The 22,430-nt window shown below is 46.3% G+C and overlaps 1 protein-coding gene across 1 annotated transcript; it reads right to left on the bottom strand.

Moving 5' to 3' along the window:
- Positions 1-1,216: 1,216 nt before the first annotated feature.
- On the bottom strand, positions 1,217-20,208 carry LOC119168482 (uncharacterized). The gene is made up of 10 exons (XM_037419883.2): positions 19,910-20,208; positions 19,677-19,838; positions 19,552-19,601; positions 19,117-19,202; positions 17,129-17,289; positions 15,576-15,597; positions 14,542-14,739; positions 7,229-7,622; positions 3,088-3,880; positions 1,217-1,788 (listed from the first exon to the last, which is right to left on the bottom strand). The coding sequence occupies exons 1-10, from the start codon at positions 20,061-20,063 to the stop codon at positions 1,658-1,660; spliced, it is 2,151 nt and encodes a 716-aa protein (XP_037275780.2). The 5' UTR covers positions 20,064-20,208; the 3' UTR covers positions 1,217-1,657.
- Between the last annotated feature and the right edge of the window lie 2,222 nt (positions 20,209-22,430).

Below are 22,430 nucleotides of genomic sequence, written 5' to 3'. Positions count from 1 at the left end.
AAAGTTTTAAGTTCAGCTGCTCAAGGTAAAGAAAATACAACCACATGCAATAACAGACTGTCTAAACCACTTAAATAACACGTAGTATGACAACGTGCCGAGCATTAGAGAGATGGTTGTTATAACTGTAGGGGGCTCCCTTGAAAACTTGTTCAAAAACCTTGTTATGTTCGCTGAAAACTTATTGATGTGACCCAACGTACGCAAGAGCAAAAGCAGAATCACAGTGAGCGACTCCTGCTGTATGCGACAATAAGACTAGGGTATCACCCTGTTTTGATAAACAGGGCCAGTCAAAAACCACGGCAACAGACACCTTCTGGCTGGGTCACCAGCACGTACTTTTGACCGCCTCAAATAGCAGAACTCAAAGGCACCTCACAACTCTTTTGGAAGTCCAAAAAGAACATGTCTGCCTAGCAGACACTTCTTTGCAAAGCACATTCTGTAAAAAATTTATCTTAATGGCATTTGAAGCCTATGGCATGTGACACAAAGCTCTTAGCAACAGCACTAAGTTCTTAATGATACACATCACAAGCTAATTACTAGACTCTGCGTAAGTGTCGATCTTTACAGCAAAAAAGTTGTGATAGATGAGGTTCCCATGGGAATTTAACCTCTGGGTGAAACACAGGTGGCCATCATGCCTTTCTTGTACAATCCTGCAATGGCACAACACGCTTGAACAAATTGATCGGTACAGTTCTGGAAGAAAAACGGCAGAGCAACACTTGCCCTCGCACCGAAAATAGAAAGAAAATCAATCAGACACAATCATCTCTTAGCACCAGCAAGACCCACAGAGAACAGGGCGCGATGTTTCGCGGAGCACAATATGGAAAGTGTCACTTGTTATCTCATCAGCTGCAGTTATCGTTCAAGGAGGCAGTAAAGGCAGGCTTCCTTCGATGTCCAGTCGAAACACTCTTCATCCCAACTCCTCGAAAGCTATTCGCAATGTGTGTTCACGGGTGCCAAGTGCTGTTCACGTAACACTAGGCTCGTGAACTACGCCGATGAAAATGCTCGAGGCATTCACCCCGGCCCTCCTATGCAAGTCACTGAAACACCACGCAATGTGGTCCGAACAGCACAACCTTTCAGGCAGCCCAACAAAACAGGAATGTACCACCAATAAAATGGTAGCATTATACAAAAGTGCAACTCGCACAGTATACGACACATGTTCTCTCTACTCAAAGCACTTTCAGCGTCACTCACACTGCCGCAAACGTGACTTATCGCCTCAATGCCATTGTTTTCCCTGTGAGACACTCTCCAGGTAGACTCAGAAACTGAGTCACTTCGGTTGCTTCTAATGGCCTTGTACAGCATGCTGTTTTCAATGCCACTAGAACAAGTAGTGGCACTACGACTTGTGCAATGCAGCTGCACCTATTTAGGTTCTTCAACGTTGGCCAACATTCACCGAAGTACGACGCACATTTGGCAATGCACTTTCAGAGACCCTCCAAGTAGGCACAGAACCTAGGTAACTCCGCTGCTCCTAATGGTCTTGTAGAACACCCTGTAGCCACAATGCCACTGGAGCAGTCCCAGATGCATCGACTGGGGCAAGGTAGCTGCACGTCTGCTGGTTCTTCAACGTTGGTCGGCATCTGCTTGAGCGCATCGCGCATTCCGTGACAGACTTTCACTTCGACATGCGCAGGCGACCTTTCCACATGTTCGACTCTTGTTCCCTGAGACGGCGTCGCCGAAGTGCTTCTGCTCGCTTTTTGGCAATCTCCTCCGGTGTGCAGCGCTTGACTAGTACGGGCTGAGCTGCAGCATAATGCGAGAAATGATTGTACAGATAAAGCGCATAAGATACGCAGCAACATATTATTGTGAAACTTTTTTTTTATATTAATGCCATTATATGTGCTTTGGCAGTGGTTAGAAGAGTGGACCGCCCACATTCTCAACAGGATAATTCAATAATGGTTGGTGGACGATCAGACTAACGTACAATAAAGCATAACAAATTGCCACCTAAGCACACTGAATTCTGCCCCAATATTTGAAAACTGACATAAATGCCTCTTCTGTTTCTACTATAGGCTCGATGGAGCTAAACCTTCGCATGAAATCGTGACCCTGCAACAAAATTACGCAGGAAGCCAAGTTGAGTTGATGTTTAGTCTCTCATGCAGAATGAGTAAAGAATATGCCTCATATGCAACCATGCTACGTAATAAACGCATTATCTTAAAAATGGTTCAGCACCACCACAAGCTTGCTATCAGTGCATAATTTCAAGAAAGTTGTCGGCTTTGTTCTGATGACACATCCTGCATCAAATCACACAAAGGCAACATTACAGGCGTCTTTCAAAACAATTATTACCCAGCGATGGCATGCGAGAATCCTGATGAGAGTATTGTATGCGCTTATATGGAAAAGCACTTCTGCTTGTTAGAACATGATGTGCCGTAGGACAGATGGAGTTATGCCCAAATGAGCGGCTACGGATGCACAACAGGAACATGACAAGAGCACTTAAAGTAATGATGCTGGGATGGTGGCTATGCTTCATTACAAATACATTACAAAAACACTGAGTGTAACAGATCTCAATGTTCTCCACATTGGGTGATGGAGAGTCGCGGCGACTTGCACCAGTCGTTAGCACTGTTGTTAACACTGTAATTTCATTTTCATAACACTGTTGTTGAATCCAGAGTTAAAGTTGAGAGCAAGTGCGAGGTTGTGGAGACAGCAGCAATGAACAGTGATGGCTTCGCACATGACAATTTGTCATCTCTTTTCTCATCTGCAGAAAAAATTGGATTTTCTTGACAACAGCTGATAACATTGATGGTGATGGCAGTTTATAACTGGTACTATTAAAAGTAAAGCTTATTTCTTTCCTTTCCTCTACACATAATTAAAAAATGACATTAAACATTACTTCAACGATTGTGCATGCACCTTTCATATCCCTGTGTGTTGTCTTTGAAGTCGGCAATATACTAGCAACCAAAAGTATGAGTTGCTAATTATAAGCCTGAATCAATGTGTCAGACATCCGAAAGAATATTTACAGGTACTTTAAAATTACAGCGAAATCATATTACTCACATTCAACCTCTTCCAACCACGACATGACCTCTGGTGTCGCGAGGTCCAAATCGTCATCATCGAAGTCCAGGGCAGCATCCACACTCTTTGATGAAGTCTTGACAATTGTGCTTTGAGGAGGTGACGTGCCAAGAGAAGATTTCTCCAAAGGGGACTTTGTGCTCAGGCGCAGCTTCGGTGCAGTGGAGACAAGAGCTGATGAAGGTGACTGTTCCTTGCCGAGCGGTGGCGCTTTTGCTGACGCCGCGACACACTGCTCGAGAATCACTCTTGCCTGCTGAAATGAGCACGTATGTGCGCTTACCTGTTTTGGCTGGTTTGTGGTGTTCGACAAAGGTAAGAGTCCAGGCTTAGAAGTAGAGCCCGTGCTCTGCTTAATGGCAGACTTCGACACAGTTGCACGAAGAGATAGGGGGCGTGTGGGAGCAGCAACATTTTTAAGCCCACCATTCGACTGGTCGATTTGCCTCACAGAAGTCGTGCTGACGGAGCTCTTAATTACCGTTGCTTTGGGAGCTTCAGCTTCCGAAATGAGCAAGGCAGTGGTCTTCGAGGCAACAGAAGGAACAACTGTTGCAGACTGAAATGTCAATGTCGTACTGCGAGAGGTTGTAACTGGAGACGATGTCGACATTTTCGACAAAGACGCCGAAGCAGCAGCTGCCATTTTGGCATCCAACTGTTGTTGCTGCTCATAGGTGCAACATATCTGGTCGAGAAGCTCGTCTTCGTCATCATCCTCGAAGAGCAAGTCTGTTGATGATGTCCTCGAGCTTGCTTGGATGGCTGGAGCCTAAGAAAAAATAAGAAAAGCAAACACCTTTCCTTAGCTGCCGGACACAATCCGCATAACACAGAATGTGAAAGAACAACCTCATGAATGACAGCAACTGTGACAGCCAAACAAGGTTATATTGAATCTCAAGGGGATCACGCAACAGTTGGAAATAGTGGTACTAATTTAACACAAGACGTTTACCCTCGCGGCAGCACATGTCACTAGACAACAATTACAGTAAACTACTGTTAACATGAACTCTGTTATGACGAATTTTCGCTTAACACAAACAACACAGGAGTGTTTCTTTGGTGTCCCATAGACTATATGCAAAAAAAATCTGCTTAAGACAAACCATGTACCAGGCCTCTTCTGTTAAGACGAGCTATCACAGCGATCGACAATGATGGGAATCCGGTGCAAGGAACATTAAGAGCCTTAATGAGAGCATTCAGGCGAACAAGAGAAAGCAAAATAAATAAAAGAGACTTCCTTGCGCAAAGACTCAAAGCAAATAGTAAGCAAAGTGCGAAGTGGTGGGAGAAAGCAAGTTGAGTGGAAAAGAAAGGTCAGCGCATAAAGCTGGTATCTCCCCAACCCCTAGCATGTAGGTTATGGGAGCGACAGCCACGAGTGCGCGCAGGACATGCAGCAGCCGCTGGCTGCGGGCAGTTGTGGCCCAGGCTTAGAGGAGCAAACATGGTTCCTGTCGGCGCACGCCTCTTCCCTGAGGGATTCTTCGGCTAGCCTCAGCCTCGAATCCCTACAAGGTGGAGAAAAGGGCGGCTTTATCAGGTAAGAAAGCAACAAAAGGCGTTTGTCCTTTAGTATTCCCCTCGCAATCTTCAGTTCTCGAACTGGAGTACAGCAGAGAACAGAAGAACACAAAAGCTTCGCTAGAGGGGAAAATTCAAGAGAAAGGGGGGGGGGGGAGCGAAAAAAAGCCAAATGAAAGTGAAAATGAGAACAAAGATTGTGTGTGCGTTATAATCGCAAGAAACCAAAACCACATATGCGGCACCAGCGCTCCCATCAGAGGAGTCAGATGCATTGTCGGTGCCTGAGCACATGTGGTCAGTTTGCATTGTTTTGCGTAGGGCCTCTGCACGTCATATCTGTTCCTAGTGAAATGCAGCAAATTGTGATGCGCCACTTTCATTATGAAAGCGCACGACAATGGAAGGTGAGTTTGTACACTAAATATAGCTGCATCCTGTCTTTTTTTGTGTGCCCAAGGCTTGCGATTGTGAGGAGCGTTAACGGTAATCCTCAGCTACATGTCGTTCCAGAAAGTTTACCGAGAGCAGAAATTCAGAATATATCCAAACCTCAAAGAAAAGCTTGCAGACTTTCATAAGCAACTTGGCATATATTTGCTTTGTCAAGGTAGCGGTATGCAGTGGAGGAGTATTCAAAAGTGATAGCAAAGCCGGTAACACAGCCTCTCAGAAGGTGAACAGTCAGAAGAATGAATTTTTCATTCTTTGAAGGAAAATTGTGCTTGTCCCTTTCTTTTTATCTTTTTCTAATCATCAAAATAGGATTGTGCAACAGTTTTATTATTAAAATGTTGTAGCAATTTATTCATGAGCATAGTATTTACAATATAAACGTGAAATCAAGTACTCTACTTGAAAGCATAGTTTTTATCCAGCTGAGCCAAATAAGTGCTTTTTCTTGTTTCTTTCGTCCCAATTGTAAGTATACTTCATCCAATGTTTTCCAGCAATATATTTGGGCATACTTGGTATGTTAGCATTTGGTTTTTGGGGCACCTTTGATAAGACGAACAAATGACCGTGGTCCCTTGAAGTTCGTCCTAAAGGGAGTCTACTATATATCTGCTGCCCATACTCTTCACTGCATTATATAAACATACTGTGAAGGAGCTTACCAAAGCAAATCTGTCATCGTGGCAAGAGACAGTTGGTCATAGTGTCTCGGATAATCGAGCTGCACCATACCAGGGCAAGATTCACATCAATGCGTGCATTCTTGTAAATCCAGCAATGTACACTACAGCTTCATTGCTCAAGACGCTGTGCAGGCAGAACAACTGCTGCGTGAATCGCACACATCATAAGACACACATTACCTCTTATTTTTCCCCACAGCACGCAGTCTGCCTTGTAAGTCTAACGTCCCGTTTGACAATTCTCAAAACAATGCCATTTTATTGGCATACATACAAGTACAGCTGCCCAAATCTTCAGCTATTGAGCGCGAGCGCCGACTTTTTTGTGCGTCAGCGCCGTACGACAAAGCCAAGTTGCAAACGGGGCGACAGTAAGCGCAAATCCGCGAATTGTGCTCTGCAGGGCCCGTCGTCTGCTAGGCTATTCCTTCAAGAGAACATCGCCCTGCACTAACTCACTTCAGACGAACAGGCTGCACATCTTGCTTGAATCTTATATTCCGAAGATCTGCAAGCAACCGAGAAAATGAGATGTCACACGCCCCCTCGCATGAGATAAGCTGACAAATGTAGATCGTCCTAAGTGAGTTAATGCAGGGCGATATTGTCACAAAGGAAGAGCCAAGCAGACAATGGGCCCCCCTGAGCGTGCTTCGTGGGCATGCACTTATGCTCAACCCGTTTTCAACTTGGCTCCGTCGTACAGCGCTGACACACAAAAAAGTCGGCGCTCGCACAAGATAGTCAAAGATTTTGGCAGATGTGCATACTTTCGTATGTATGTGACAAGCGATCCAGTCTCATGAGCAAGAGCGCACATGCCGCGGTGTATTGTGGCAAGGTGTTCAACATATCAAAAGTGGCAGAGAACGCTCTAGATGTATGCATAGTGATGCATGCTCGGTATTGTAGGCTTGGTGCCGATACATAAGTGTTGATGCTTACGTAAATGGTTCAAACGCGCATTCCGACAACAGACTAAATTGATGATAAACCCTTTTCAGGACATTGAAGTGTGTTTCCCTGCGATGCACAGAGAACTAATGGTGGTAGCTGTTGTGCTTCCGTTGGAAATGAAGTCCTAGTAGCACTTGGTGGGGCTTACCTATCATGCGCATTTATATCAAAAGAGACGAATCTACATTTTCCGCATTGTAGTACACGCAATCTGCGTGCTTGAACACACTTCTTGCAGAGTGATTAGGTGCCATTAGTTGGGCTAACTGCATTGCAGAAAAACTAGCTTCAAAATGATGAAAATGCTTTGTTCACTAAGCAAATCAGAGCAAGCTGATTCAAACACAACTAATTGCACAACACGCAGGCGTGCCGTCTACACTTCAACCACGAGCAACACGTCTGGTGTCACTGAGCCAGACTTCATTCATCCACAGAAGCAATTGAAAACTCGGTCCATCACGTCCATCTATCTAAATGTTCCAACTCACCAGTTCGACGGTCTTCTCCAGCTCAACAGTCTTGCCAGATGCAGCAGTCTCGACAGTTGCAGCAGTCTTGGCAGGTTCGACACGCTTCGAAACTTCACCGGGATTCGCAGGTACGGCACGGGTCACCAGTTCAGCTGGCTTCTTGGTCTTCGCCGATGAAACCCGCATGGGAGAAGGCGTACGTTTGCTAGAGAGTATCGAGAGACGTGGTGACCTGCGGGTGGCCCCCATGTTCCAGTTTGGAGTGGAACGACCTTCCTTACGGTGCACTGGCGACGCCAAGGGTGGCGTCTTGAGCGTTGTGGGTGAGCCGACATCGAGAATAGAAACCGTGCTGCGGCCCAGACTTGACAACTGTCCTTTGTTTGCTCCCGTTGGCGTCTTGGAGTACTTTCTGCAGTATGCATCACAACACCATAAGTCATTAAACTCTGCGGTTAAAATCCAACAAACTTAAACTCCTACTACATACAGTTGTCACAGAACGAGCACTAAAAATGGGCGCGCCGCCAAATTCTTGCGGTAACGCGGGGAAGAGACGCCGGGAGGTCAAAAGAAAAAAAAAAGAAAACAAACATCCAAGGCTCCCCGGGCGCGCGCTCTCCCCTTGGAAGCGTGGCTTCGCCGACGAACCTCCTCACCCCACATCGGCGGCCGAGATAGCCCGCGAAAGTTCTAGAACGAAAGGGGCGTGGTCATACCGAGTTGAGTCATCGGCCGCGGAGGGCATTCCAACCGTCTCGCCCTCTTCCCAGCCTTCGCTGCGTATCGCGCCGACGAAATGACGAGAACCGTCTGGAATGTCGCGCGCAAGGTATTTAACCGAGCAGCCGAGATGAGAGATCAGGAGAAGACGGAATTTAGCGCCAGAGTGCGTAGGGATCCCGCCGTGTAGTCGGCGAAGGTTTTGTCCGTAGGGACGAAGCAGGAGATGAAGAAGATTTCCACCTGAGGGGTGAAGGCTCGAGCTACAGGCAAGAGCGTGTGTTTACCGCTATCGAGTGAGGACGCGTGGCAACAGCTGCGTGTGTGAAGCCGACGTGTTCGGGCGAAGAAGTTTGAAGCCCGGAGAGTGGCCTATTGAAGACGCGAGGTTTCCTGGAAGAGAAACTTCGGGGCAGCGGAACGACAACAACGCTGGACTTTGAGTGAGTGATAATCGGAAGAGTATCATTCAGACTTTTGTTCCAAGGACTTTGGACTGAATAGGTTTTCTATCTCTTTAGTCTTTAAGTGTCTTGGATGTTAAATGCATGCGACTGCATTGTAGTGTGTATTGTTATCTGTGTCCGTTGTTTTGAGTGTGGCTGATTGTACTGGGTAGTACGTTGTTCGATTGGTTTGATTGGTGACATATTGTATGCAACTATTGTGGAGTGTGCATTTTAGTGTATTGTTTTCGGTCTGCCATTATTGAGAATATAATTTTGTTTGTTTATCAACTCTCGGCTCTGACTTGTTCTTTGGGCCACAGCCGGCGTCCGCTGGCCCGCCAAAAAGGACCACTTCTAAATTGTCCACGCTTTCGTGGTGCGGTTCGGGGGGCCGATACTTCGACCCTTGGAATTAGCCCGGCGATCGCCTCCCTAATTAACAGGACCTGTGTGACAATTAATCTGGCGTCCGCGACACAGGACCTTTTGGTGCACAGTGTGTCCAAAGAAGTGAGAAAGAGCCTCGAGTTGTTGATAGTGCTATCGGAACGATTTTGTGTATTGTTCAGTGTTCTCGTTAACGAGTGCAGGAGAGAGTTCCGATAGAGTGATTTAGGCAGATACTTTTTTGCACGCGGCAAGGTTTTATTTGCGAGACACCATGGATCGAAAAAAGTTAGTAGCTCTTGGTGAGAAGATGGGTCTTTCTGGTGCCGAACTACGGAAGTGGGTAAGCCAGAAGGAGAAAGAGGCGGTGGAGAGAGATAGGTTGGCAGCTGAGTTGGAGAGAGAAAGGCTGGCCGCTGAAATGGCGAGAGAAGAAAGAGAAGCAAAGGAGCGACAGCTGAAAGAAGAAAGAGAGGCAAAGGAGCGACAGCTGAAAGAAGAAAGGGAGCAGCAATTGAAGTTGGAGTTGGAGAGAGAAAAGTTGGCAGCCGAAAGGGCGAGAGAAGAAAGAGAAGCAAAGGAGCAACAGCTGAAAGAAGAAAGAGAGGCAAAGGAGCGACAGCTGAAAGAAGAAAGAGAGCAGCAATTGAAGTTGGAGCTGGAGAGAGAAAAGCTGGCCGCTGAGAGGGCGAGAGAAGAAAGAGAGGCAAAGGAGCGACAGCTGAAAGAAGAAAGAGAGGAAAGGGAACGGCAGCGGCAGCACGAGATGGAACTCGAGCGGCTCCGGTTGCAACAGCGAAGTGAAACTCCCGTCCAACCTAGAGTTGAAAGCAGCGAACGGGAAGATCATGGCTTCCGCTTGAACCCAAGCACGCTGCTCGTAGCGTTTGATGAAAGGAAGGACGACTTTGACGCATACCTTCACCGATTTGAGACGATTGCGAGGAGCCAGAATTGGCCGGAGCATCAATGGGCAACTGCTTTGAGTACTTGCTTGAGTGGTAAAGCGCTCAGTGTGTACGGTAGGCTGACGCCGACCGATGCGGCCAACTATACAAAGGTGAAAGCTGCTTTGCTGAAGCGATTTAGATTTACTGTAGAAGGATTCCGGGACAGATTTCGGGCAGGAAAGCCAGCTGATGGTGAGACGGCTACGCAGTATGCCGCCCGACTTTGTCATTATTTCGACAGATGGATTGAACTTTCAGGGACAGCGCAGGAGTACGATGAGCTTAGAGAGCTCCTAATTAAAGAACAATTTCTTACTAGTTGCCACCCAAGTCTGTCGCTGTACTTGAAAGAGAGGAAGGCTGAGTCACTTGAAGGAATGCTTGAATTGGCTGATCAATTCTTGGAAGTGCAAGGTGGAACTAATTTGGCCAAGGTCAAGAAGGATTGTCCCGATGATTCGAAGAAATTGGCTCCCGAAGAAAAGAAGCGTGCACCAGAGAGCATTCCGCGATGTTTTCTGTGCAACCGAGTGGGTCATCGCGCGAAAAACTGTCGAACAATCTTTACGAGCCCTACGGCAGTAAAATGTTTCAAATGTGGTCAGACTGGGCACAAAGCAGATGCATGTCGAAACGGAGCGAGTCTAACTCACCAGGTATCCTGTGTGCAAGCGGCACCGAAATCTGATAATAATGCCGTCACCGATGGATTCGTAGAGTTGAAGAATGGGGATAAAATTCCTATTGTGGGTGCTGTAATGTCAAAACAGCCAACCGGTGTTACGAAAGGAATGCCAACGCTGCCTGGAAAAGTTGCCGACAAAAAGATTACAGTGTTAAGAGACACCGGTAGCTCCACGGTTATCGTGCGGAGAAATTTGGTACGGGAAAGTGAGTTGACAGGCAGAACGAAACCGGTTTGCCTAATTGACCGTACGGTTCGGCTGCTTCCCGAAGCAGAGATTGAGGTGGAAACCCCGTACTTCAGCGGGAAGGTTACTGCTTTATGCATGACGTCCCCTCTTTACGACCTTGTCATAGGAAACATCGCCGGAGCACGAGGACCGAATGATCCGGAATGTTTGGGAGAAGACCCTAAGGTAGAGCCCTCGCCAACCCAGCGACCGCGAGATACAGTGGAGGAGCATCCCGTGACGGATCTCACTAGAGCCCAAGGTGAAGCCGCGGCGCAAAAGACAGCGAAGGAGAAGACGATCGTGTTGAATGAGTTCACGGGCCGGGCAGCTGAACTTACGTCGGCACGACCTCAACCGAGCGACAGTGTAAAGGTGACGGAGTCGGCCAGCCAGGTCCAATGTCGTGACATGAACAAGCGGGTGACAGGATCAGTTGAGCGTTATCACCCGTTAACAGTGTCAGAAGTGATAGCGATGGCTGAGACGCCGCCTCAGACCACGTCGTTGGAAAAGGCTCGCCGAAAAAGAACGAGGAAACACAAGAAGAGATCGAGCGAGCACCGCAAAAAGGGGCGCAAGCGCCGCTCGGAATGCATAGGATAAGTGCTGAAGTCGAATCAGAACGTGTTTGGCAGTGTTGAGTGCCATGTGTTGTGTTAATGTTGTGTTATCCTGTGTCACAAGTGTCGAAGTGTTTGTGCTGTGATGTATAGTGTGGTATAATTGTTGTAAAGACAGAACCTTGTACGTTTGTATTGTTTGGAATGTGTGATGAAGCGTTGTACTCATGTACCTGCGGTTATATTTCACGTGTGTGAGATTGCATTGTAATGTCCAATTGTATTGAGTGATATATTGTGAATGTGACGTGTCATGAGCGACGGACTATGTTACAGTCTGTGAGAGTGTGTGGTGACTGTTCGCGCTCGTTTGTGTGGTTTTGAATATTATGAGATAATATTCTTAAAGTGGGGGGCAGTGTCACAGAACGAGCGCTAAAAATGGGCGCGCCGCCAAATTCTTGCGGTAACGCGGGGAAGAGACGCCGGGAGGTCAAAAGAAAAAAAAAAAAGAAAACAAACATCCAAGGCTCCCCGGGCGCGCGCTCTCCCCTTGGAAGCGTGGCTTCGCCGACGAACCTCCTCACCCCACATCGGCGGCCGAGATAGCCCGCGAAAGTTCTAGAACGAAAGGGGCGTGGTCATACCGAGTTGAGTCATCGGCCGCGGAGGGCATTCCAACCGTCTCGCCCTCTTCCCAGCCTTCGCTGCGTATCGCGCCGACGAAATGACGAGAACCGTCTGGAATGTCGCGCGCAAGGTATTTAACCGAGCAGCCGAGATGAGAGATCAGGAGAAGACGGAATTGAGCGCCAGAGTGCGTAGGGATCCCGCCGTGTAGTCGGCGAAGGTTTTGTCCGTAGGGACGAAGCAGGAGATGAAGAAGATTTCCACCTGAGGGGTGAAGGCTCGAGCTACAGGCAAGAGCGTGTGTTTACCGCCATCGAGCGAGGACGCGTGGCAACAGCTGCGTGTGTGAAGCCGACGTGTTTCCGGCGAAGAAGTTTGAAGCCCGGAGAGTGGCCTATTGAAGACGTGAGGTTTCCTGGAAGAGAAACTTCGGGGCAGCGGAACGACAACAACGCTGGACTTTGAGTGAGTGATAATCGGAAGAGTATCATTCAGACTTTTGTTCCAAGGACTTTGGACTGAATAGGTTTTCTATCTCTTTAGTCTTTAAGTGTCTTAGATGTTAAATGCATGCGACTGCATTGTAGTGTGTATTGTTATCTGTGTCCGTTGTTTTGAGTGTGGCTGATTGTACTGGGTAGTACGTTGTTCGATTGGTTTGATTGGTGACATATTGTATGCAACTATTGTGGAGTGTGCATTTTAGTGTATTGTTTTCGGTCTGCCATTATTGAGAATATAATTTTGTTTGTTTATCAACTCTCGGCTCTGACTTGTTCTTTGGGCCACAGCCGGCGTCCGCTGGCGCGCCAAAAAGGACCACTTTTAAATTGTCCACGCTTTCGTGGTGCGGTTCGGGGGGCCGATACTTCGACCCTTGGAATTAGCCCGGCGATCGCCTCCCTAATTAACGGGACCTGTGTGACAACAGTAGAACCCTTTTAAACGAAAATCATGTAAGTGGGACAACTGCCTGTAGTTCGCTTGGTTTTGTATTTGACTGAAGCACCCCTCTATGGTACATATTTCTTAGGAAATCAATGTTTTGATAGAACAGTACTTTCCCAGTTTCTTAAGTTCTGTTTAACAAGAATCTACTATATCATTATACTACCTGTAACATTTAACTTTCTATATTCTCTCTTTTTGTAAACAAAAAATTACACACCAAAGCTCGAGCACTGCCACCAGATCTTTTGTCATTATGACGTTTTGGATCTTGAAGTACTGTATTTACTCACGTAATGAACACACTTTTTTTCTAGAAAAATCGCAGCAAATTTGGGGTGCATTTATTATGCGGGGCAAATTTTATGAAAACTTTTTCGGGATGAGCAACAAATGCAGCAATGAAAAAAAAAATTTAGATCGCTTAGCCTTTTGCAATTGAGATACGCACACACTGTTTGGAATCACCTTCTCTGTTGCACTTTTCTCAACTTCAGTGGTTGATGCCGCTATCTTCTGCAAGCTGTCCCTACATCGCCCGCGCACGTCATAGAAGCATTTTGTGGCTATCCTTTCTCGCAATCGTTTACTGCTACAGTGGTATCTGCTGTGACCTCGAGGGGCACCCAGAAGCGTGAGCTATCAAGCTACGACGCACTTTGCCAACTTCGCGGAAAGCTCGCATGACGGCTGTGACGCTGCAGTTGACATTGTAGCAAGTAACCAACATTGCTGCAAGCTACCCCCGAGGCATAAAAACAAGCCGTCGATAGCAAGATCAAAGACGAAATACGACCGTTGCCTCGCTTTCACATGAGAAGCTCTTGTTCGAGCGGAGAACAAGCAAAGCATGAATTGGGGGTGCTACCATGTTGCGGAAATCGTCATGATCATTTCTGGGTGACAAGCGATTTTTTCTGGTTTTTCAGAAACCTGCGACACGATAGCGATGAATGACCCTTTGTGACAGCAAATTCTGTCATCGACACTGGAAAATCGTGTGCGCCTTGTTGAGCCTTAAAGTTTCGTACTTTCAGGAAGCGACCGTTGGTTGGCGTAGGCAGTTTCGTGACCTTCGCTCGCTGGGTGTTTACCAGCTGCGACGTCTTTACACTTTCACCGTTCGTGAACCCTGTTGTGGCGCACAAATAAAAAAGATGGGGGACGTGCCGCACACAGATAAAAAGAAAAAACAATACGGCACACGGCAAAGAGCGAAAGGGGGGAAAGGAGCGAGCCAAGGGGGGTCGGCATAGTAATAAAATAAAGCAGACATCCAAAGAGTAAGGAGGTGCCAGGTGTAGTTTAGCGGAACTGCAGCAGATTAATGTAGAGGACTATTTAGGGGGAAAAAATCCAAATTTTGACGACTGAAGTTGGGGGTGCATTCACTTGCGAGTGCGTCCGTTACAGGAGTAAATACGGTATCTTATCTCCTGGGAACAATACCCTATATGACCAGCATGAATGCGCACATGCAAAAACACACACACATACACTTGAAGCAGACTTCTAAAGCCTCTGTTATCAAGCCAGTAACAAGTCAAAGCACACACATAGCCCCATTGGTAACTAGTAGAAGCTAACCAATGATTTCTGCCCAAATTTTGTACAAATTTTTCTTCGGCAGGTTGTCAGGCCATAGAAAATGGGATACGGCACAGACAATGTATTTTCTATAGGTATACGTCACAGCAGGGATGAAACAAGGTTTCAAGCAAAACCGCCAAAATGAACAATCCTTGGCCCTGCCCCTTCCAGCATTACCTGGCTGGTGATGACACATCGACTTCTTGCGTTGCAGCCACTAGGATGCTGTCGTCACCCATCAACAGCATGTCGTAGTCTTCTTCTTCTTCAATAACAATAACCGCCGGGTCCTCTGCTGGAGCTTTTGCCGCTGCAATGGTGCTAGTGTCCCTCTCCGGCACCGTGTCCGCTTCCACTTTTGTGGCAGGGTCATCACTAAAAGACACCAAAACAATCAGTAACCGCAATTAAATCAATCACAATAAAAAGTGTGTTCCACATTCATCGTATCAGTTGCGGGTGGCACTGACTAATCCTCCCAGGGATTGCACATAGATAAACACCCAACAAAGTGGCCAGGTAAATGACTTCCATTGTAGCTCAATCGGTCAAGCACTGCATGTGTAATCTGAAGATTGCGGGTTTGAGCCCCATCAATGTAGATGACGCTTCTTTGTCCCTATAATTGGTTTTAATTTATATCATGCTTCCTACAATACAGTTAAAAAGAGAGAAGTTAGTACTGTCTTCTGTACTTATCATGGCCTAATTGTTTGAGCGGTCAATTAGACCTAACGAAGAAGCAATCCACTTAAACTATCGTCTTTTGCACCAGTGGTAAGCAACATTAAGAGGGAAAGGCAGAGAGCAGGACCCCATTTCACAACATTACATTTGTGAAGGGACCACAAAAAAAGCTATGATCAGGGAAAACTTGAACACTCACAATGATTGCCTGAAATGGGCCTGATATTTCAGAACATATAAATGCCATAATAACAGTGTATAATAATGTAATATATTATTATAATGTAATATTAGAGTATAGCTGTATTTATCACCACTGCATTTTTTTAGGTATAGCAGACAAAATATGCAGGCCAGTGCTTACACTTGCCCGATTTCACTTGTGTGAACACAGAATATTACTTGCAGTGAAAAGCTTCCCCACCGTTGAAGCATTATTTTCTGAATGAAAAGGGTAATTGGCTGATTGCTCGTACTATCAGACTAAAAAGTGAAAAAAAAAAAAGACGCAAGGCCATACTTACAGTGACTTTGAGCTAGCAGCATCTGCAAAGTAGACAAGAACAAAGTTTTAACCCAATAACATGAGTAGCATTTTGTAGAGACACTGCTACACTCGAAATAAAGTCAGATGGATAAATGACACCCTGTGAGCTACTAATAAACATGTCACAACTAAAAGGGCCTCAAATAGCTATTTGGGTTTGGTGAGTTCTTTGTGAGCGTTTTGATGGCTCACAGCTAAACTTGTTCGTATAATGTTGTTCCAATGGTAACTTCACAAATACAGCCGACATCCGATTTCTCGGACACCCGAAATTGCGGACATTCCCGATTTCCCGGACTCATCTGTGGCACCGTCAACTTCCCCATAGAGTCAATGCAACAAAGTCCGAAATTCTGGACATTTATAGCTTTCACAATCCGATTTTCTGAACTCTTTACCGCTAATCGCAGACTTGAAGTCACTATTGACACCACCATTTTGGTTATTTTCGGACCGTAGAACCCGCCGCGCCGCAGCTGTCGTACCTTCGAAACCGAAAATTCCACGATCCAGCGCATGCCAATCAGTTGCCAGCCTAGCCTCTGGTCACAGCTGAGGCCGCATGGTGCTGTGCAGTGGTAAAAGCTTCGCTGTTGACCTCTGGTCTGCCATTGCCACATTTTCAGACTCGTGGAAGGCGGTTATACAATAAACCCCCCGAAACTGTTTTCGCCACGCGAGCTTCATACTGGACGCTGAGATGGCCGTCTTGCCTACAGTCGACAGCGTGTGCGATGAACTTCCACCAGTGGACGTTGCCTTCGACTTTCAGCAAGTTGCCAGTGTTTCGATTCTAGCCGGGATAATTCTTGAGGGCTTTGCCGACACTGACAAAGACCTCGAGCTCTGTGCAGAATTGACTGATGACAAAATTATTGGTCAAATTACGGAGGAATCTGACAGCCAACGAGCTCCAAATTGATGCGAGCACTTACACTGTCATTGGTGTACAGCAACAGCATCATGTTAACTGAAATTGAGAAAGACATCATCGCGGGCAAGCGGAACGCCGTGCAAACGAAAATAAAGATCTCCCCCCCCCCCCTAAGTGTTTACGAATTCGACAGTGCCGGCGACATGGATTTTTTTTCTTTTCTTTCTTCCTGCTCTTTTCAAAGCCACCTAATTGATGCATTTGCTGAATCGCAATGAGAATCTTGTATTCCTGCACCACTCTCTTCGCGAAATAAAAATGTGTAGTAGAGTTTCGGCACATACCAGAGTAAAACTAAACTACTTCGAGAAACCCAGCGACGGCTGGGTGTAACGAATTGAGAACGAAAGGCAGAATTCAGAAGGACAATAAGTGGGTAATTGCCCGTAGCTGCCTTGATACAAAGCGAGTTGCTCTACCTACGATGTGAATTATTTGACCATGTCTTCGCCTAAATACTAATAAAACTTTTAAAAAGTCTTTCAGAGTTAACTTAAGTGTGTGGGAGCAAGCAATATCAAACACGTAGTAGACTCGATTTTTACTGAGTCACTATTGACAAATGTACAAAAAGAAAGGCAAGTGGGCAGTCTGACCTTCAGTGTCCTCGGAGACTTGAGAAACGCCGGCAGCGGCCACTGGACCAAAGCCATTCTTCTTGGACTGCTGTACTATGTCCCACAATTCCTGCATCTGGTCCATGACCGCCTTGGCACTGGCTGCGCTGGCTGCCTTCCTCCCGTTTCCCTTCTTCCTCCTACAATAATTCACGGACGGATTTAGGTCAGCATACCCCGCCCAGCACTGTCATGGGCTCGTACTTCAGTAAGTGCTGCTGAAGCTATGCTGCCATAGCTTCAGTGGCACTTAAGTGAACTACTAAGGCTGTATTAGTGACAGACCTAAGTTTGCATAAGAACACATAGAAGAATGTTTAAAGATGATCTCTTTTGAAGACACACGAATACATTAAAACACACAACGCACTCAACAGACTGCAAAAACACATGACAATTATTCTAAATGCAAAAATTGAGGCGCAGTATAAAACAGAGATAAGATAAAAGAATGGCAACACGAGAACACTTGTCCGTGTTGCATAATGTTCCCGCTTTTTGCATTAAAGGGCCCCTAAACCACCCAGCGCTCGAAATTTACCTGAGGTGAGGAAGTTGTGCTCATGTTTACAAAGAACACTTAGCTGTGAGAATTTTTCGAAACAGTGCCGTAATAGCGGAGTTACACGCGTTTGATGATGGAAACGCGACTATCGCTTCTTGCTCTCTTTCCTACGCTACCCTCTTCCAAAACTGCTTGGCCCCTCTTCGCTGAGCCAGCTGAGTGCCCCTCCTCATCTCACATACCATACGTCACCGCTGTCGCGCTGTTCGAGACAGCGTCTACTTCCGGTTGCCACGATCCGCCACTCCGACGACCCAGCTCGCTGTCAACTGTGTTGTGTGTGTCATCTGGGTGCACTGATCGTTGACTAGCCGCTGTTGCTGTTGTGCCGGCCCGTGCCCCTACGAATCATGCCGGTATGGATCCTGCGTTGCGTTACGGGCCCCAGATGTCGATTCGCAAGTGGCAAGACGACCAAGAACAACAAGGTGCACGTGAACAGCTGTTTGCAGAGTAACCGAAGTCGTCAGTTGTCGTTCGGCCGATCGCAAGCATAAAAAATGGTAACATCATCGAGTTGCACTGGTGATGTCACACATGTTAGCGGTGGCAATGGCGGGGTCTAGAAAGGAGAAGCTATTGTTTTTTCGAAATTGTGGCGCGCCCACTACCTGTAGCGCTGCGGCGTGTGGCATCGTTGATCGTGATGGCATTTCGCAAGCGATGCGCTTGTTTACTTGAAATGTTTGGGAAAATATCGAAAGGGGTTTAGGGGCCCTTTAAGGATGAATGATTCCTAACTAGTCCAAATGGCTGTTTTAAAACATGAAAAGCCAGGAAGCTGAGCTGATCGGTAAAAGATCTCAGTGAAACACACTCAGAAGGTTCCCATTATGACAACAACGCCTCAATGTTTCGATTGAACAAAAATAATAACCTGGCCAAAGACTGAGTTCAAGTCTCAATGGGTGTTCTACATCGAGCCATGGTTTGTACCCTTAGCATAAGGTCACGTCAGTCAACATGTCTATGATGCATTGTGCAATCCATGGCTTTAAAGCTGTGAACCAACATCACAGTGGCAGTATTAATCAACTAAAACAAGAAAATTTCGCTAAATCAACAAAATGCTGTCAGAGCCTCACAATAGCACATACTTCCAATGTTAATCACTCGGTAATAAATAAGTCAGAAGCAGCAGCAATTTCTAACAAAACAAAGTGAGTTTTTAGTCTCATCCTGACCCAGTCTTTAGTCTGACAATGACATTACCTCAGGTTCACTGGGAGTGCTCAGGACCTAGAAGTAGGTCTATGAACTAAACTATAGCCTTCGAAATGACAGAACTTATTAGTACGAATGTCGCAGGCAAACATCTTCGTTGAAACATCAAAGCTATTATGAAACTCAATGCTACAGTCCTGCACTAAGGAGTACTAAACAATTACAAAACTGGCCATACCTTGGTGATGGAGCATTTCCAGGGGTCTTTGAAAAGTTCATGCCAATGATGCTGAATGGACATGGCTCTGGTTTGATTTCTTTAGGCTAAAATGAAAGACGGGTCATAAACACCAGTAAAAGTACTACAGTTCAAAAAAAAAAAAACCTAATAACAGTGCTCGGAAACATGAACTAAAGAATTGCGCTTTATTACAAAAGTATGAAAGAGTAAATAGGAAAGCCATGAAAATGTTCACAACAACGACTAGCACCAGTCACGCGATCAAGTTTACGCGAATACTTGTTAAGATCTGTGCAGTATCAGTTTCACTACGAAACAACCATCCTCCGTATGAAGCTACAAACAAGTTCAGGCTCGACTGAAAGAAAAGTTGCAACTGCGATTACTATGCCAGTCAAAAAAAAATAAATTTCGCCTCGAGCATTTGTTTACCTTTGTTCGGAATAACTTGACCAAGCTCTCCACGTCCGATCCTCCAGGCGCTGCGAGTAGGATCGGACATGAGAATAATGCAATCACAACTCGAAAGAATCGAAGCAATCAATGCAACGCATTACCCGATACAAGCCGGCTACGCGGCGAACTGCAGTCCCATATGACATCGCTGTTGACGACGTCTTGGGAGCAGAGCAACTCGTCGACGATCAAGTTGTCGAGATCTACCGGGGCCTGGCTGCACGATTCGTCGTGGACGTTTTGGGGACTGCTTTCGTTGGAGCCTGAAGAGATTGAAACAACAATTCGTAAGCGACGATGTTAATTTTTCAGAGCTCGCGCTTTAATGTCTTACTATTTGGCGGCGTCGAGCGTCCAAGTTTCCTCGGAGTTGACCTGCTTGAAGTGCCACAGCGTCGCTTCGGCGTAGAGGCCGGCCCCGCCTTTGCTGGCGAGCTCTTCGGCTTTTTCATCTTGAAGCACTCGGTTATTTGTACGTGCGATGACATGACAAGGAGTAGGAAACACTAAGCAAACTGCGGAACCAGCTTGGTCGGCTCGGCCACGGCACTTGGCGCATCATTTTCTCTTTTTTCCGCCATATGCAACTACAACGCGTCGTCGATGGCGATGCGGGTGAAACAACGAGCACCGAGTTTCTATGCAAGTGTGGCAGCTTGGGCTATGTGGTACAAACTGGTAGGAGAAACGTTGGTTGGTATGACATAACGATAGCCGAACGACAACGCAGAGACAAGAAGGACACGAGCGCTCGTGTCCTTCTTGTCTCTGCATCGTCGTTCTGTTCTCGCGCTATACTATGGTCATATTTATGCAAGTTTTGATACTCATGTATCAGCTGTCAGATTGTTGCAAAGACAGTAACTCATGCAAACTATTAAAACCGATAAATAATAAATGATTTCGTCCGTTTACAATACAAAAAAACGCGTTGTTCGGACAATGCTTTTTTTACTAATATGAAGTAATTTTTTGAAGCACGTGACAGCTATTCATGAAAAAATAGACTCAGCAAAACTTATTCTTCCAGTTTTAAAGTGTCATATGTTCCCCTGACTGAGCAAGCCAGAAATAATAGCAATAGCGTTATTACTTTTTTAGAAAGTCAGTTACAGAACCACGAAGCCTTTCTTTAGTCAAAACAACGCGCTGCTTGATTTTTTTGTTTTGAAACGACGCTTAGAATTTCGTGGCTGGATCGCTCTTCAAGATAAATGCGCAACCATGCTTGATCGGTTGACTGAACGACTTAAGCGCGTGTGAGAAATTCAAATAGAAATTAAGTGAAAACATAAAAATTGGTGGTTCGATTGAAACGACCGCAGAGTTCACTGATATATGGCCATAGAGTTAGTATACTGTATATTAACTCTATGTATATGGCACTCCTTGCTCGAGGTATGCATATTTTTCGGCTGTCTATCACGGTAAAAAGTTGTTGAGAAATGACGTTAACTTTTGGTTGTAGTGAGGGCCAGCACTGCAACATTCGGCTGCTTTCAAAGCACGCGCCTTGTCGCTCTTTAGCTTGCCGAATTTGTGTGGATCACGTGCGTGATCCGTCGGGTTCTTCACTCGTGCCCCCCGCGCTTCTGTACTAGGGTGGCTAGAAGGGGCCCTATCTGTATGTTCGTGTTGTGCACGTGCCGTTATTCATTTAACGAGTGCAGATGTGAAGACGTAAACTTGGTAACTGTCGCGGATCAGCTTCTTTCTACGGAGCGGCAGTCGCCCGTCTTCGAAAACTAGGCATAGCTCCGTCAAAAAGTGCCCCAGTTTTTTTTTTTTTTTTTAAGGGCCTTGCAACATTTTTTGAGCATGGTCAGAAAACGCTGCCAATTCGTAGTGGAGGCTTCCGAGAAAGCGCTAGCCAAAGATTGCAGTGCAGCACGCCGCCGGGAAATCACCATAAATTTTCAGTCAGCGAAAACTCGCTTTCCATTCTTTCGACAAGTGACGCTACAGGCTCAAAAATCAGTGCGTCACGGGCCAAGTATTAGCCATTGGCTGATTTGAGCATGCCGCGCTCGGGTGTTACAGAGACCACCACGGGAGGCCGCAACCTGTCCGCACGTGCATGCAAGATCGCACTGAAAGTTACGCGATCAATGAAAAAAAGAGAGAGAGAAAGTACTGAAGGTCACGAGGCGCACGTCACGTACCTTCTTCTCCTGTGCTGTCCCACTCTGATTAGATTCCAGTGCTTTCGTCGGGACGAGAGGAAAGAGAAAGCAATTGCGGCGTGCGACAAAGATTTGTAACTCAATCCGTTCTTGCTTAACAGATATTGAAAAACATTTTGCGGCGGTCAATTTGCGAGGCAATATGCTTCTTCACTGAATTAATTCCATGGTTGCTTGAAGCGTTGCAGGACCCCTATAAATAAAACGGAATATTGTTCGGTATTTCCCAGACAAAATTCCGGAGTGGTCGATGCAAACGACTGTGCGTTGAGTATGTTAGGTCAGGTGGTCAATAGTTGTGGCAGTGATCATGGCCGCGCATGTGGCGGGTGCAAGGCTTGTGAAGGACTGCACAAGTCCACTGCAATCTAATATTGCTTTCGTGACGGGGGCAACCCAGAATGGGCATGTCGTCGGGGCATGCATGCGCCGGATGTCCAAGTAGCCCAGATGGCAGGAGTCAAAAGGGCGTACTCCTTAATGAATTCGGAGTCAAACCTCCTCTCGAGCACATGCAGTTATTGCATGAAGTGTACTACAAGCTGTGTTGCCTGCGTTCACATGCATAAGGGCAACGGCCTAGCTATCATTCCATCATACTGTGGCCTCGGTAACAGTCATGCTTTTCTTTGTGCTGTACAGTCATCTAAGACAGCAGGAAGGGGGAAGCAT

The sequence above is a fragment of the Rhipicephalus microplus genome, chromosome 6, assembly GCF_043290135.1.
Source record: "Rhipicephalus microplus isolate Deutch F79 chromosome 6, USDA_Rmic, whole genome shotgun sequence".
NCBI lineage: Eukaryota > Metazoa > Arthropoda > Arachnida > Ixodida > Ixodidae > Rhipicephalus > Rhipicephalus microplus.
The sequence above is the reverse complement of the archived record's forward strand: the minus strand, read 5'-3'. Positions and strand labels throughout refer to the sequence as shown.